General features: G+C 45.1%; 1 protein-coding gene and 1 pseudogene across 1 annotated transcript in view; both read left to right on the forward strand.

The window, feature by feature from the left end:
- Positions 1 to 18,030, forward strand: part of UVRAG (UV radiation resistance associated) — an 87,225-nt gene that overhangs the window by 16,731 nt on the left and 52,464 nt on the right. Inside the window, exon 6 of the mRNA XM_028725886.2 lies at positions 2,045 to 2,130. Coding sequence (XP_028581719.2) covers positions 2,045 to 2,130 — 86 coding nt within the window. The remainder of the gene's footprint in view (positions 1 to 2,044; positions 2,131 to 18,030) is intronic.
- On the forward strand, positions 7,681 to 7,760 carry LOC114596636 (U4 spliceosomal RNA; annotated as a pseudogene).

Genomic DNA, 18,030 nt, shown 5'->3' on the forward strand with positions numbered 1-18,030 from the left:
AAGGGAGCGGCTTATATTCGGGTATTGTCCTTTTTTTTCTTTCCCCGCCTTGAATTTTAAAGGTGTGGCTTACATTCGGGTGCGGCTTATATTTGGGCCAATACGGTATTTCTTACAATTATGTGTGACGGCTACTGGATAGAAGTTTCTGGCCTTTCTACCTGCGAGGTGGATCTTGCCAAAGTCACCCGATCAGTTTACGAAGGCAGGGTTAGCATAATGCACTGTATTCACAGCTCCCCGGGGAGATAATTTTGATATATTTTACCTTTTGGAAGATCATGGGTTTCAGACAGTTTTGTTGAGCTGCTTTTAATCAAAAGTGGAATTTAGAGACTTCCTACAGCTACTAATTAAATGGGTGCGTATGGTTGTACTTGCTCATTACATTTGGAATCTGAAGGGGAGAGCCAAAGGCCCATGTTAAGATCTGTGGAGATTGTGCACATAGAAGCATTTCCAGTTTGTGGAGCACTCAACTTCCAGTTGAAAATGCAGCTACAATCCTTAGGCAAGCTGTTCTTATTTTATAGCTCATGTAAAATTGGGGTTGGAGGAGCTGTGGGAATAAAAAAAGAAGACGTAGGGCTGAGCGAGCTGGTATGAGCCTCATATATACCGTATTTTTCGCTCTATAAGACACACTTTTCCCTCCTAAAAAGTAAGGGGAAATGTGTGTGCATCTTATGGAGCGAACGCAGGTGGGAGGCTCTGTTCAGCGCTCCCTTTAAAGAGCGCACAGAGTGTGTGTGCGGCTCTTGGGGGCTTTCCCCCAAGGAGGCAGAAGGGCTGCCCTTCTCCCTCCTTGGGAAAAGCCCCCAAGAGCCACACACACACTGTGCACTCTTTAAAGGGAGTGCGGCTCTTGGGGGAGCCTTAGCCACGCGCAGCCTCTTTCGGGCAGGGGATGAAGGCTCCCCTTGCCCGGGAGAGGCTGCGGGCGGCCAAGCAAGAAGCCAGGACAGCCAGTGGGATCGCAGGGATCCTGCTGGCTGTCCTGGCTTCTTGTTTAGCTGCCCGCAGCCTCGACAGCCGGGAGAGGCTACACGCGGCTAAACAAGAAGCCAGGACAACGCAGTGCTCCCTCTAGCTGTTCTAGCTTCGCATGGCTATCCCTGGCTTTTGCGGGAAATGCGCGGCTCTGTCCCTTCCCCCACTTCCCAGAAAAGCCCCCAAGAGCCGTGCTCCCTTTAAAGAGTGCACGGCTCTTGCGGGAGGTCAGGGGAAAGCCAGAAGGCCAGAAGGTGTGCACCAATCCCACTTGCTCTCCTGGCTTCAGGCATAGCCCCTCAAGGCCTCCTGAGCGAAGATGGAGGAGCGCTCCCTCTTAGCTCAGAATGCTTTGCGTTGCTTTCTTATTTCTTGTTTTCCTCCCCTAAAAACTAGGTGCGTCTTATGGTCCAGTGTGTCTAATAGAGCGAAAAATACGGTAACTGAGAAAAAAAGTTGTGTGATAAAGCTTGGAGCATTTTCAATAGCCTTATTTTATTATTGGATGTGTGGTTCCCCCTTCAAGTGGTCCCTATGTTGTATTGAATATGGGTGTAGCTTCCTGGCTCAGCAGCATGTGGAGATTTTTTCAGAAGCAGTGAGCAGTTGGGCTTTTGAGAGATTCCTCTGCTATTGACTCCTTCATTTATGCCCTACCATTCCCAAGCACTTTCTTCTCTGGTGGGAAAATACTTGCGGAGGCAGGAATTACACCATTGCATATATTGATCAGCTAAGCAGATTAGAAAGGGAAATTCTTTCCGCGCTTTCCTTAGGCAGCATGGGAACTGCTGTTTATACTTAAGCTGCAGATAATTAAATTTTTCCCTTGAACTCCCTTTTTGGCCTTACAGGGCTCGTTTCAAAGAAGTGTTTTCATTTAGCAACTGAGATAAGCATAAGAGGTAGGCAGTCTTAAGCAGATGACTTCAAGATACCTAGATACCCTTGTGGAAGGGGAAAAAAACAATGTAAAAAGGCCTTTAATAGGGAAATGGGACCTGATTTCAGTTTCATAAAAAGCAATTAATCAGCTACCCTGTTTGCCTTGAAGGGCCTCTCAGGAACCCAGAAGAATAACCTCCTCCAGGTGGATCAGAACTGTGTCCGCAACTCATACGACGTCTTCTCTTTGCTGAGGTAACTCATTTTAAATCCTGAAATAGAATTGTTGGCACAGATAGTGATATAAAAAGCATCACTGTCAGTAGGCTGAGCGTGCATAGCTTTTCAAGAGGTTTCCCCATCATGTCCATTATTGTGCATATAGCATTGTTGTGAAGACGCCTGGATGGTGATTCTCAACTCCTAGTACAGTGGTGCCCCGCAAGACGAACGCCTCGCAAGACGGAAAACCCGCTAGACGAAAGGGTTTTCCGTTTTGGAGGCGCTTCGCAAAACGAATTTCCCTATGGGGTTGCTTCGCAAGACAAAAAAATCTTGCGCATCCCCGCGGGTTTTTTTCGCTTCCCCCCCTTTTCCTAAGTCGCTAAGCCGCCTATTAGCTGTTCCGCTGATAACCCGCTTAACAGCTGATCGCGAAAAGCCGCTAGACCGCTGTAGCGCTAATCTGCTAAGCTGTCAATGGGCTTGCTTCGCAAGACGAAAAAACCGCTAGACGAAGAGAATCGCGGAACGGATTCTTTTCGTCTTGCGAGGCACCACTGTACATGATCTTGGAAGTCTAACCTTGATGCTCCTTAGGATTACTGCAGACCTGTTCCTTCTACAGTAAAACTTTGAGAGAGTTGTGTTTACTGTGGGTGGAGTTAACTGGTGAAGATTTTCCCACCACCACCACTGGAGAAGATGGGAATGTCATACTAAAACGAACAGTGTGGTGGGGGATGGTCTGTGTTAGCACAAGACCAGCTTTGCTTCTCAGATGAATAGTAGCCTTGTCTCCAGTGTTTGCCTGGTGTTGTAATGATGCATATTAGTAGCATAATACTCGATTCTTTGCTGCTGTTTCTTTCTTTCGCTCCCCCAGTACAGTGGTGCCTCGCAAGACGAAATTAATTCGTTCCGCGAGTTTTTTCGTCTTGCGAATTTTTCATCTTGCGAAGCACGGTTTCGGAAAAGTTTTGGAAAAGCTTCAAAAATCACCAAAGTCTTCAAAAACCTCAAAAAAGGCTACCACACCATGTCCTATGAGTTGCTCCTCGAAGTCAAGTCGCAACTGTATTAACGGTTTTTAGAAAAAGGAAACAAACTTGCAAGACGTTTCCGTCTTACGAAGCAAGCCCATAGGGAAATTCGTCTTGCGAAGCAACTCAAAAAACCAAAATCCCTTTCGTCTTGCGAGTTTTTCGTCTTGCGAGGCATTCGTCTAGCGAGGTACCACTGTATTGAACGATAAGTTCTAGCAAATATAAGTGTTTTAGTTTGGCCATCTCTGCTACCAGTGGCTGCAAGTTTGACACTTCAGTTGCGCACTCTGGGGAGCAGAAATATGGGTTGGAATCTCAAGTGGTACTTAGGTGAGCCTTTGTACTTGAGAGCGCTCAGTGAATTTCTGCAAAAAAATATATTAAAGGGCCTCTTGTTGGTTCACATTATTGGCCTACCTAGCAAAGTATTGTCTGCATAGGCTATAGTTCAGCCTTCGCCAGCCTGATGGGCTCCACATGCTTTGGACTACGGCTCTCATCAGCCCCAGCCAGTGTCTGATAGGAGTTGTAGACCCAAACCTCTGAAGGTTGGCAAGGCTGGACCATAGGAACAGTTCTCCAAAGTCTTGAGTCTTTCTCAGCCTTGTTTTCTACATTTTGATACAAACAGCAGAAGGTTCAGAAGGCAAATTCAAAGTCCTGCTCCTCGGCAACCCACCCCAAACCCCCTCCCAAAGCAAACACGCAGGTCATAGGAAGAAGCATCCCTGTCATGGCAGTACATGTGAAAATGATGGTGGCTGTGTATTCAACCACATGATGGTGTGATATTTAGTTGAATTAAGAGACTTGTAGTTTCCAAGACATGAGAAATAACCCCACTTGCTTCTGTACTAGTCTGACCTCACCTGGAATGCTATGTCAGGTTCTACATGCCTCATTTTGAGAAATACAGTGGTACCTCGGGTTAAGTACTTAATTCGTTCCGGAGGTCCGTTCTTAACCTGAAACTGTTGTTAACCTGAAGCACCACTTTAGCTAATGGGGCCTCCTGCTGCTGCTGCCGCCCTGACGCCGGAGCACGATTTCTGTTCTCATCCTGAAGCAAAGTTCTTAACCCGAGGTACTATTTCTGGGTTAGCAGAGTGTGTAACCTGAAGCGTATGTAACCCGAGGTACCACTGTACTTGGATAAGTCTGAATGAGGTCAAAGGAGGGCAGTGAAGATGGTTCAGAGAACAAGTCCTATGAGGGAACATTGAAGGAACTTGAGTACAGTGGCACCTTGGTTCTCAAACGGCTTGGTTGACGAACAAATCAGCTCCCAAATGCCACAAACCTGGAAGTAAGTGTTCCGGTTTGCGAATGTTTTTCAGAAGCCGAACGTCTGACGTGGCTTCTGCTTGAGTGCAGGAAACTCCTGCAGCCAATTCGGAAGCTGAGCCTTGGTTTTTGAACTGTTTTGGGAGTCAAACAGACTTCTGGAACAGATTAAGTTTGAGAACCAAGGTACCACTGTATGTTTAGCCAGGAAAAGTGAAGACAGACTGAGGACAGATAGCACTTCTCAAATACCAGATGGCAGGACTAGATCAGTAGGGTTAAGTCACGAGAAAATTCATTTTGGTTGGACCTTAGGAGAAACTCACTGATTCTAGGTGCAGTTTGAAAATGGGATCATGTACTGGGCAGTGGGGTGTGGCTCTTCTTCATCAGATCCAAGGCTTACTCTGATTCATGCAAGACTGAACTTGGTGTTAGGTTTCAAAGTGCCCATTATTTCTACTGATGAACTGCCGCAGTTAGGGTAACTGGTGCCCTGATTGATTGATTGATAGACTGAGTGTACTTATATGCCGATTTTCCACAATGAGCTGTGCTCAAAGTGGCATACAGCAAATGTTCAAAACATCCAAATACAAATACACAAAATGCAAAGCATGTCAATATATTCAGAAGTTGCCTAGCTGAGCATTGCAAGTTCTGTATGTGTGAATGGATAGACATAACCAAAGTTTGATGGCCTATTAAGGAGCATAGTATGTGTTGAACTCTCCTGTAGAATATACTCTGGGCTGTGCACACAGCCTTGCTGAACTGCTTGTCCAACTTGCTCAGGCCGTTATCAACACCTCTCAAATAATGGGTAGCCAACATGGTGTTGTGCACTAAATCCCATCATCCCTGACCATTGGAATCACCACACTGGATTAACCCTGTCTTAAATACTCTTCAGAATTGCTTTGGAGTTCAAAAACTCAAATTTCTATATTGCAGCTCTACCAGAAGGTGTCACTCTTGCCTTGCAAGAATTATTATAGGGCATTTTTCTTTTAATGAATGGGTGGTAGAGCAGAGCTGAACGTTGGCTGTTTTACTCATAAAGTTGTCTTCTACAAGCAGTTTAATATTAGAGTTTTGATTCTAAAGAAACATTGGCTGTCAAATTCCCAAACAACTGAGCTTATTTATATGTTGTTGTTGTTTAGTTGTTTAGTCGTGTCCGACTCTTCGTGACCCCATGGACCAGAGCATGCCAGGCACTTCTGTCTTCCACTGCTTCCCGCAGTTTGGTCAAACTCATGCTGGTAGCTTCGAGAACACTGTCCCACCATCTCGTCCTCTGCTGTCCCCTTCTCCTTGTGCTCTCCATCTTTCCCAACATCAGGGTCTTTTCCAGGGAGTCTTCTCTTCTCATGAGGTGGCCAAAGTATTGGAGCCTCAGCTTCAGGATCTGTCCTTCCAGTGAGCACTCAGGGCTGATTTCCTTCAGAATGGAGAGGTTTGATCTTCTTGCAATCCATGGCACTCTCAAGAGTCTCCTCCAGCACCATAATTCAAAAGCATCAATTCTTCGGCGATCAGCCTTCTTTATGGTGCAGCTCTCACTTCCATACATCACTACTGGGAAAACCATAGCTTTAACTAGACGGACCTTTGTTGGCAAGGTGATGTCTCTGCTTTTTAAGATACGCTTATTTATATAAGTGTACTTAAAAGCAGGTGGAATGCTTGCTGCCTAAGACAAAATTAACTTGTCAAGTATATGATTACAAGTATATCATGCATTCACTTACATGATCGCCAGTGCCCTATCTAGTCTAGCATCCTGTTTCCAACAGATAGATGTTTCTGTGAAGGATGGCACTAACTCAAGATCCCTTCTCCCAGGTTTGTGCTGCTTATTCAGCATGGATTCTTCCAGTAAACAAAGAAGTGCTACCACAACTAATAGCCCCCTGGTAGAATTCTGAGAGCCTGCTGGATCAGGCCAGTGGCTCATTTTGTTCTCACAGGCTAACCAGGTGCCCGTGGGAAACCCACAAGCAGGACTCGAGCACAAGAGCATCTCTCCCCTCCTCTGGTTTTCAGCAGCTGGTACTCAGAAGCATTGCTGTTTCCACTGTGAAGGGCAGAGTATAGCCCTCGTGGCTAGCAGCCTTCAGTAGACATATCCACCTCCTCTGGGAGGGAGTTTTGTTGTTTAACTATTAGCTGCAGAAAGAAGTACTTTATTTTATCTGTCCTAAATCTTTCAAAATTCAGCTTCATTGGATGAACACCATAAATAGCTTTCATCCCTTTTTTAATTTTTTTTTATTCAAAATTCTAACAAGACATATTATCCAAAAACATATCATCCTTGTTCCCCCCCCCCCATTTTTCCTCCCCCCCCCCCACAAAACCCACCCACCCTCCAACTTCCCTCAGTTCCAGTCTTTGGTTTCTCTAAAAATGCTGTTTTCTGCATGTTAAAAAGTTGTATAGATCCTCAAACTATTTAGCTGATTATTATCAATAAAAGGTTTGTGAATGTTTATTCAAAACCTGCCAAGGAGTCCAGTTGGCTTTGTTGCGTCTTCAGATACTTTGTAAAGGGTTCCCATTCAGCCTTAAAGTCGCAGTTATCCTTCTCCTGTAGCTTATATGTCAGTTTTGCCAGTTCTGCATAGTCAATCAATTTTTCTTGCCATGATTCTTTAGTTGGGGTTTCTTCAGTCTTCCATCCTTGTGCTACCAGAACTGTCGCGGCCGTTCTCGCACCTTTCATCCCTTTTAAAAAGCAGCTGAAGCTGGAGACCATCTCCATATGTCGTGGGAGTGACTTTCATAAGTCAACCATACATCTGTGTGAAGAAGCACCTTCTTCTGCCTTTCCATGCTTAAAACAAATCAGAATTCTGGCCTCAACGATGGCTTTTGGTAACAGGAGGGAGGGATCTTCAGATTCCCTGGATGAGGAAGACTGTCAAATACCAAATGGTCCTTCTCTGAGGCCTTCTCTCACCCCCACCTTTAAATGAACATTATATCATGCTGCGGTAACAATTTCGTATGTAAAATAGGTGTGCCACATGTGAGTGTGCTGGGAGATCAAATAGGAGGGGGGCAGGGTTGGTTGGAGTGCCTCTCTGTTAGTTGCTTTGTAGAGGAATGCTGGTGGGTCTAATGACCCCCTAGCTCCCCACAAATCAGTGTTGGCTGAGGTATACATAAGCATTCACCCCTCCTGCTGCTTTGAAAAATTAGCAGCAGAGAGCAGCACATGGATTCAAGCTCTCGGCTAGCCAGTGCTAGAAGCTTTGTGCAACGGCTGCATTGTAGCCAACGAGGTTAATCTGAGGCGCGGTTACTGCTAATTGAAAATTTGTTTTATATGATTTATGCTGTACTTGTGATGTTCTATTATGTTCTTATTATTTATTGTTTGTAAACTGCATTGGGATTCATTTGAATGAAAAGCAGCGTAGTAGTACAATCTATCCATCAAGGGAAGCAATAACTTAAAGGTGTTTTTTTTTGGGGGGGGGAGCACTGAGCACCAGCAATGCATCTGAGAGCATTGGGTTCCCTGAAATTAATTTCTCATCTCTCCCTCCCCACCCCACAGCATAAACCCTTTAAGCTGTGAGTAGGAATGCCTTACCCAACTCGAGGCCTATCTCAGGGGCCCAAAACAATTCATACGTTTTTTCAGAAATTGTGAGCAAATTTTGGCCTTTTCAAAATGACCCCTAAACTTACTGGGAATACTAAATTCTACATGCTTCATCTCGGGAGAAATCACCTTGCCTATATTTCAGTGACCGGTTTCGTATGTGCCAAAGAGAGGAGACTCCAAGCTGTTTCCTCCATTTCTCTTCTTTCTCGCTAATAACTCTTGACAGTGCAGTTTTCTACTGAGTTTGTGAAGGGTGACCACCTCCTGGACTTTTTGCATGGAGTTAGAGCAGGAATTTTTAACAGCTGGCAAGTGAGTGCTGAATTCTAGCCTGCGGCTGCAGACAAACCTATATGAACCATGTGCATATGTGAGGGGATTGAGAGCTGCAGGGAGATGGCTTAGTTTTCCATGGGGCTTTAATGAGAACAATATTTGCAGGTAATACTCGACACACTGAGCTCCGATACCTTAAAATAAGCCTTCAGTGGGGAAAAGAGCTTCAATTTTTAGGATATTTTAAAATGCCTTATTCTGTATATACCACATTGAACACTGGAATCTGTCATTCTGGGTTGAATAACTGAACTTTCATCTAACTGAGAAATACTCTGCCTTATGACAAAGTATAGTATCTCCACAATAGTTGCAGACTGGACACGGTGGATAACTAATCTCCTGCAAGTTGCCAACATCTTGAAATGCATAACTACTAATGGAATGAAATGGAGTTTCTGCCAATAATGATCTCCCCTCCAAACTAACATGCAGCACAACTTGAATAATGTCCTGGTACCAATAGGTTCCCCTTCTCAGTATCCCTGCCAAGAAAACTCCATGGACAAAGATAACAGGTATATAAAAGTTATGACGCTGGAAGATGAGCCCCTCAGGTCGGAAGGCATGCAATATGCTACTGAAGAAGAGCGGAGGACAAGTACAAGTAGATTCAGAGCTGATGAAGCAGCTGGGCCAAAGCCGAAAGGTCGCTCAGTTGCAGATATACCTGGAAGTGAAAGGAAAGTCCAATTCTGTAAAGAAAAATATTGCATAGGAACCTGGAATGTAAGAACCATGAACCTGGGTAAGTTGGATGTGGTCAAAAATGAGATGGCAGGAATAAGGAAATCAGCCCTGAGTGCTCACTGGAAGGACAGATCCTGAAACTGAGGCTCTAATACTTTGGCCACCTCATGAGAAGAGACGACTCCCTGGAAAAGACCCTGATGTTGGGAAAGATGGGGAGGGCACAAGGAGAAGGGGATGACAGAGGGCGAAATGATTGGACGGTGTTCTCGAGGCTACCAGCATGAGTTTGACCAAGCTGCGGGAGGCGGTGGAGGACAGGGGTGCCTGGCGTGCTCTGGTCCATGGGGTCACGAAGAGTCGAACACGACTAAACGACTAAACAACAACAACAACCAATAGGTTGTGTTCTGCTCCCCTACATTCTGACTTGGGACACCAGATTTCAAGTGGCGTCAGAGATGGCTGTGCCTATGGCACTCTAGTCATGCGGTGATGAATATTTTTCAGCTTGTTCGCCCCTGTGGGGACATGAGTGGGCAAGCTGCTTGAAGAGGCGAGACCAGTTGCTTTCATGCTTGACCTTCGCCCCAATCAACAAAGAAAAACAGGCAATCTAACTAGATTGGGTTTCTCAAACTTGGGTCTCTTGCTGGTTTTGGACTACAGTTCCCATCATCCCCGATGGTCCTGCTAGCTCGGAATGATGGGAGTTGTAGTCCAAAAACAGCCGGTGTCCCAAGTTTGGGAAATCCTGTCTTAGAGAGGTGATCCGTGCCTCAGTCAGAGAAGGCATGGTTCCTGCATGTTTGTGAGAGGCTGTAGTGAGACCTCTTGTGAAAAAAAATAAAATGTAGAGCCAAGTAATGTGAATAGCCACTGGTCCATCTCACATTAGCCTTAATTTGAGCAAGGGTTTGAGCATGTGACGGTATCTCAGCTCCAGGTAGTCCTAGGGAGACCTGATTACCTAAATATGTTACAGTCTGGTTTGGAGGCATGGAAGCTGCCTTGCTTGCCCTGGTGGATGAGCCTGTGCTGAAAGATACATAGGAGTGTGTGATTCTGTTGATTCTCTTAAATTTCTCGATGGCTTTTTGTTTTAGCATGGGCCATGGTATCCTCCTGTTCTTCAATGGTTCCAGACATTCCAGTCTCACAAGGTAGTTCTGGGGGATGTTGTTCAGCCCCATGACCTTTGGCTTAACAGGGTACCAAAGTGTCTGTCTTGTCTCTTACTCTGTTTCACGTCTGCATGAAACAACTTGGCGAGATCATCCAGGGGCTTAGGCCGAGGTGTCACCAGTATATTGATGGTGTGCGACTCTGCCCCCTTTCCCCCGTAGTCTAATCCCAGGAAGTCTGTGGAGCTGCTAAACCAGCGTCTGTCAGTTGAGTGGGCCGAGGGAGGTGAATAAGCTGAAATAATGCAGATAACTTGGAAGAATGGTTGGTCAGGGGCTCTGGCAATCTGGGGAAGGTTGTGCAACTTGCTCCAGATGGGATTGTGCTGCCTTTGAAGACGCAGGTCTGCCATCTGGGATGCCTCTGGCCTCCATTCTTGGCAGACATGCTTGAATGTGTAGGTGGTGATGGTAGCTAGCAGTGGTTTTTTGTTTTTTTTATTAGCTTCAGCTAGTTCACCAGCTGTGGTCTCTCCCAAACAAGATGGCCCTGATACGAATTCTCCATGCCTTCGTTGCTTCTTGGCCGATCTACTACGATGCTTGGTAAAAGTTACTTTCTTTTAAAGTATTAATATACCACTTCTTTAGGTCCCTTGTGCCCAAAGCAGCTTACAAGTATTAACAAGTTACTACTAAAACCAAGAACAAAAGATCCACACAAATAAAAAACAGACTCGGAACTTGAGCAGCAGTTCTCCACCCTCCATCCTGTGAGCAAGACACAACATTACCCAGGAAACGCCAATTGAAGCAAACGACTCTTTCAGGCCTTCCAAAAAGCCTAATGTTTAGCTGGTGTAGCTCCAAAATAATTTGGAAACTTAAATTCTCAGCTCCGGTTACGGTGCCAAACTATTGTCTGGTATCCATCGATGCTATTTTATCATTCCGGTCCTATTCCAGCTCTGCTGGTTTCCTGTTTGTTTCCAGGCTCAGTTTAAAGTGCTGGTGTTAGGTTTAAAGCCCTAAAAATGGCCTTGGAAGCAGGTTGTTCTCAGGACCATCTATTCCTATATGAACCTTCCTGACCAGTTAAGATCAGGTTCGGAGGTCCTGCTCTTGGTCCCATTGATATGTGGTGTCAGGTGGATGAATATAAAAGATGGGGCCTTATTGATTGGCGGTGACAATGTTTTGGAATGTCCTCCTTTTGGGAGCCTGTCAAGGTTCCTCACTCTTGGCTTTCAGGCGTCCTTTAAATGCCCCCTCCATGTCTCAGGAAATTTAGACTTTTTAGAGATCTTTTATCTGTTGCCATGAGCTTATTAAGATTTTATGCTGCAGTCCGTCTGTGCCTTTGTTTTAAATTGCAATTTTATGGAGTTCTTTTTGGTGTGTTTTAATTTTGTAAAAAGCTTTGACTCCTAAGAAAAGACACATAAAGAATGACATCAGATTATTAAATAAGCTCTGCTGCATGCTATGGAGGAGAGCGGGGGAATCTGTCCTCTTCTTGGCAGCAGATTTTGTAAGTTCTGACATCTAGCGCTGCTGTCACATTTTTGAGAAGCTTTTATTTTGTGAGACAAGCCCTGAAGATGGCAATTTGGTGGGTAGGAGTTAGAATCTGCCAATATTTTAGTTGGTGTGCTTGTGAAAGCAATTATCTAGGTTTCTGCCGACCATCTTAACGAAGAGAAAAACAGTGATGAATTTTGAGGGGTGCATGATTAGTACTATAGTCATACCTCAGAAATTGAATGGAACCCATTCCATTTGACTTCCAAAATGTTCGGAAACCAAGGCGCGACTTCTGATTGGCTGCAGGAGCTTCCTGCAGCCAATCGGAACCTGCAAAACCTGTGTCGGATGTTCAAGTTCCAAAGAACGTTTGCAAACCGGAACGCTCACTTCCGGGTTTGCGGCATTCGGGAGCCAAAACGTTCCGACTCGCAAGGCGTTCAATTTCCGAGGTACGACTGTATATTGAAGAATCCTTTCTGTATGACTAGGCGCACCAGAATGTAGTAGTTGCTCTTGAGTGGTATTGAATTGCATTTTAGTTGCGCTAAACAAGAGATGTTGTTTATCGGTCCCTAAAGGAAAAGGGATGGTGATTCGGCAACACCCCCACCCCCAAGTGGGTTTAAGACACGTTTCTGTTTGTTGGCTTCTGAGAATGGTTATTGGACCGCTCTGGGTTGCATCTTACTGTTTTGAAAGAGGACTGGGAAAGCTTAAACGTTTTTCTGCTTTGGGAGCAGAGTTCATCCAAGGGTCCCGAAAGCTCTTGGAGCATTTTATCTTCATGCACTGTCCCTTTTGCATCCTGTGCTGTTAAGAACGCTTGCTTTATGTTGCACAGGAAGCCGATGGCTGGTCAGGATAGACTCGTGGAGCCCTTCTCCATTTCTATCCTCGTTCCTCTTCTTGGCTCGTGTCTTATTCTGGCGTTGACTATTTGTCACATAGTTTCAGGAACTGGGTGAGGATGGGGTTGCATATAAACCTGAAAAGTCCATTGGATGTGTTGGTGGGGAAGGAAATTCCAAAAACAGAATGTCAGATTAGTTGTACATGTGTCGATTTGGGGGTCTGGATTGGAGGCTGCTGCTTCTTCATGGCTAATGTAGCCGGACCTCTTTAGAATCTAGTCTCTAGGTAAGCATAAAGACTTGTTTGTTCAGGTTTCATATTTTTTTGTTTTAAAATCTGTTTAATAGAAGCTCTTTTAATAATAGTACTGGGTGTTTGCAATTTGGGTATCCCATATCTCTCACTTTGCCAAAAAGCTCTCGCTCTGTTTTCTAAATCCCCAGCGGTCATTACTTTGTTTAAATAAACCCAGTGTAAACTAAGGTTGTTTTGGCAAATCTGACCTTCCCTGTATTTATTTCTCTTGTGAGAAATAGCTATAGGATGTGTGACTGTAGTATTTAGTCTGTGCATTCATGGCTTGTGACCAAGAATGAAATAAATGCTGTACATTGGGGGGGGGGGAGGAAGGAGAGGACAAAAGAGGAAGGGAGCGAACAGCATCCAGACGTTCAAGAAGATGGATGGAAAATGCTTCAGGCGATTGACCGCAGTGCATGTCAGAAAGCCATAGATCTGGATTCTTTTATAAGCACCATCTGAGAACAGCGACGATTCTCTAACTGACCAGTGTTTGCTTTGTTGATTTGTGACTTAACGTACCTAAGATGGCCTAAATATGCCAAACAAAGGGGCTGTGGGGCTGGAATAGATCATTCATTGCTGCCTCCTCACATTGTTGCTTTTTAATAGTGGAAATGTGATTCGACATGCATCTTCTGCATTGTTAAATTATCAGAACGCTCTGATGAATCTAGCAGAGAAATTGGACTCCTGGGAATTGGTTTCAATTTTAAAAGGTTCCTGGCCCTCGGGATTTTTCAGACTTTTCTGAAAATGTATAGGTAATGTCTATAAAAGACTCTTAAAGCCCAAGAGATGGCACTTCTGTAGCCTGCATGGCTATTGCTGCTCAGTGATTTCTGGTCATGTTTCGCCTCTATCTGAAAAGGAAAAAAGAAAAGAAAGGGGAGACGACGACACACAATTAGCTCCAGATTCTTTGAAAATCAATCATTTAAGAATTTGCGCTTGCAGTTTCGGCTAAAGGTAGGGAAATAACACTTGGAATGTTTCCTGTTGTGGACTCCCTGCAAGTAATAATAATGATAAATCTGGCACAACCTGCTGTTTTAGTCTTCTGCATGCAAGGGTTGTTTACAAAACACGCAGGAACATTAAAAAATGTGATCCCCCTATGTTATGTACTGAGTTGAATAGGATCCAAAATGCAGCAGTCTGATTGGTCCTAGAACAATAGGATTCAGAATGAAGCAGTCTGATTGGTTCTAGAACAATAGGACCCAGAATGCAGCAGTCTGATTGGTCCACAGGAGCCATCGAATCCAGCTCCAGGTGGAAGTGAATCCGCAACCTGATTAGCCTTCAGGTGAATCCCGGAATTAGCCAATCATGTGGGGCCCATTGTGTAAATAATGTATATAAAGCAGACATTCTGGGGGAACTTCCATTTCTCCTCACGACTATGAGCTGAATAAAGAGCATGAAATCCACTCTCGACTCCGAGTATATTTCACCCTACCTGTAGAGTGAAGTGGTATTGCTCATTTTATCATCGCATTTAGACCTGCTGTGGGGTTTTAGAGTAAAATGGGACATTTCCACTTGAGGGGCTAGTTTGCAGCCAAAAAGTACCAAGAGAGTAATTGTGTTTGTGCACAAGCACTCTGATTAATATGCAGCAGTTTCCAAGCCTTCGTGATAGACAACTCCCCATTTACGTGCAACCGTGCAGAAGCACAGTGCCAGGTACCCGGATATGAGGAGCATCTTGGAGACCCTCCCCAGAGCCCAAAAAGGACCTCTGTGTAAGCCAGAGGGGCAGCAGGGCTTCTTCAGCTGATTCGCAGGGAAGTGGCTGCTTCTGCTGCTGTGCTGCCCCTTACACCAGCTGTTAGTTGGGGAAGCTGAGCAGCTCAGCAAAGCCCTGCTGCCCCTCCGGCTTGCGTGGAGATCCTCTCTGAAGCCCCAAGAGATTATTCTCTTTGGGCTCTGGGGTGAGTCTCTTCCCGAGCCAAGACGACTCTCCAGGGTGCTCCCCATTTTTTGTGATTTTGCCCTTGTGCGCTGGGGCCTGAAATGTAACCCCCGTGTGAATGGGGAGCCACCTGCATCTAAACAAAAGTTGCCCTTTTTGCTTGGTATACGTCAGAATCCAAGAACAAAATCAGTCATAATTAACATTTGCATGTCTGAGTGGGTGCCCGTCTCTTAACAATATATTCTGGTTATGAATGTAAACTGTTCATTGAAAGACCTGAATTGATGTGTGCCGTATTAAATTCTCATCCAGTTAGTATCAAAACGTTCTTTTTTGATAGCTTCATTTTGGAGATATTTTCGCACTTTGTCAATAGATGTGAACTTAGTGAACTGTTTTTCATGAAAATGAAGACAGCTCAGAACAACCTTTTGTATTCTAATCCATGCAATTAGTTTTAAATCCTGAATGGTGATAACTTTCAACTGAATTGGGTCACAGCTGGGCTACTTTCCAAGCCATCACAGTTTATCAGGGAAATCATTTATTGTCGAGAAATAGCTGGTGGAATCTGACTGTGATTGCTTGATGTTTGGTTAATAGCAGAACCTATTCCTTTAACATAAGCAGAATTGATTGAGGAACAAAATCGGATGAAATTATTCAAGAGAATATCTGGAATGGATTTGAAAGGTTGCTTACTTAGCATGCAATCATCTATGGCTGCGAGGAGCGGGGAGGAATCTTCTCCAAAATCTGCCGTGTATATTCGGCATTCATCACCAATCTGTTTCTCGAATTACGTATAAAGAAAGCATTTCACTCCTCTAAGTTAAGCTCATTCCCGAAGACAGTCGAAACAAGTAACACAAGAATTTCATGTGCACCAGTGTGAGTGCATGTCCCTCTTGGGGTGGTGCAATAGCACACATTGTAATTGTAGGATGTGTCCAAGGAGGAGAGCAGCTACCTCTGTTCTCCTGGGCTGGGCTGCAAGCAAGTTTGTACAAAATGCAGAGTGTTTCCTCATACTCCACCTATTGTGGTCTTCAGCCACCAGATAACAACCCTTTATGGGACAGCTGCGTATTCCTACATTGCATGGTCCCTTCCAACTTTACAGCTCTATGTAAGGAACTGATGTCTGGTCCTCAAGCTAGCCAACATAGAAACCAGACCCTAGTGAAAAGCTAGAGTCTCTTTTATATGTTGTAAATCTGTTAATGACGTTCACAAATATTGTGACAGCGTCATGTAAGAAGTGCTCTTCCAGACACAGGTGAGGCTCAGTGTATTTCTATATTTATGAAATTTTAAAAAAATGGATCCAGAGAGAACCAGGAAATATGAGTTAGTCCCCTTTATGCTTCTTCCGGATAAACTGGTAAAAAGCAGTATTAAAGAGAATTAGTAAGCCTATTGAGGAAGAATGCTTCCTTGCTGAGAAAGAATGTGGATGTTTAAAAAATAAAGCATAATGGGAAGAAAGTGAAAGCTTTATTCCTCTCCTCCTTATACTAGAATTGAATTAGGGGCTGGGAGTGGTTGTCCAATCAAGTTGGCCTGTCTTGAATTTCCATTTAGGGCTTTAAAAGTAATAATACCTGGAAAGAGACTCAGTAAATCAGCAAAGGAACAACATGATTCCAGAATTCTCCTCTATCTGACGTCTCTAAAAGGTCTCCAAAGGCAGCCCCATGTACATCATGTTTCAGTAATCCAGCCTAGATGTAACGAATGTAGGCTTGACTGTGTCCAAGTCTGCTCAAGGAATGAACGCAGTTGACAAACCTGCACTAGTCTCGAGCCTTCAGGAGCAATGCCAGAACCAGAGTGCTTCCAAACTACATGACTCCCACGTTCAGATTGTGGCTTTATGCCAGTTTCTCTCAGACATTGGCGGGTGCTGTTGTTGCATTTGCGTCCTGCTTGTGGTCTTCCTGGAGGTATTTGGCTCAGCTGCTGTGCCAGGCTGAATGGATTTCTTTTTCCTTTCTGTCTATCTGACCAAATGGAACTGCTGTTAAGGTGCATCAGCTAAAGCATGGATAGGCAAACTAAGGCCTGGGGGCCAGCCCAATCGCCTTCTGAATCTGGCCCAATCGCCTTCTAAATCCAGCCCGCAGACGGTCCAGGAATCAGTGTGTTTTTACATGAGTAGAATGTGTCCTTTTACTGTATTTTTCGCCCCATAGGGTGCACTGCCCTATAGGACGCACCTAGTTTTTTTTGGGGGGGGGGGGAATAAAGAAAAAAATATATTTCCCCCCCAGGCGTGGGGCTGGCGCGGGGGAAGCCCGAGCTTCCCCCGACCCCAGCCCCAAGAACAGCCTTCTATCCGCAAGCCTAGGGAGCCCGGCGGGAAGTCATGCCGGTCTCTCCAGGCTTGCGCAGCTCTGCTCGAAGCCCGGGACTGCAGGCAGCTCTGCGCAGCCCCCGGGAGCCCGGCGCGAAGTCTCCCGAGGGTTGTGCAGAGCTTCCTGAAGCCTGGAGAGCGAGAGGGGTTGGTGCGCACCAACCCCTATCGCTCTCCAGGCTTCAGCGAAAGCCTGCATTCGCCCCATAGGATGCACACACATTTCCCCTTCATTTTTGGAGGGGAAAAAGTGCGTCCTATAGGGCGAAAAATATGGTATTTAAACTGCATCTCTGGGTTATTTGTGGGGCCTGCCTGGTGTTTTCACATGAGTAGAATGTGTGCTTTTATTTAAAATGCATCTCTGGGTTATTTGTGCGGCATATGAATTCATTCTTTCCCCCACAAAAAATATAGTCCGCCCCCCCCACAAGGTCTGAAGGACAGTGGACCACCCCCCTGCTGAAAAAGTTTGCTGACCCCTGTAAAGGGATAAACGTTTGGCCACTCTGGACACAGAGAAGTGCTGCCAGCTGGACACAGCGCACCAGTACTTTTAGCTGGCAGGACTTCATCGTGTCCAAAGCGGCTCCAAGATGAGGCAGAGGTCTTGTAAGCCACGAGGTTCACTGGTGGTCTTGGATGAGTCAGAATCCATCAGGATGATTTGCTTTGCAAGGTTGTCATGCAGATGGAATGGGATGACCCTGGACACCTTCAGCTTATTCTTTGGGAGAAAGGCGGCGCACACATGGGGCGAGGGCTTTAAGGTTCGGCTTTGACTTCATTTAATCAGCCAGATTATATAGATTATATAGAATTGGCAGAAATGACACAGAAAATAAGAAACCAAAAGACCACAAAGTTTAATGATGAATGGA

This window comes from Podarcis muralis, chromosome 4 (genome assembly GCF_964188315.1).
Source record: "Podarcis muralis chromosome 4, rPodMur119.hap1.1, whole genome shotgun sequence".
Lineage (NCBI taxonomy): Eukaryota > Metazoa > Chordata > Lepidosauria > Squamata > Lacertidae > Podarcis > Podarcis muralis.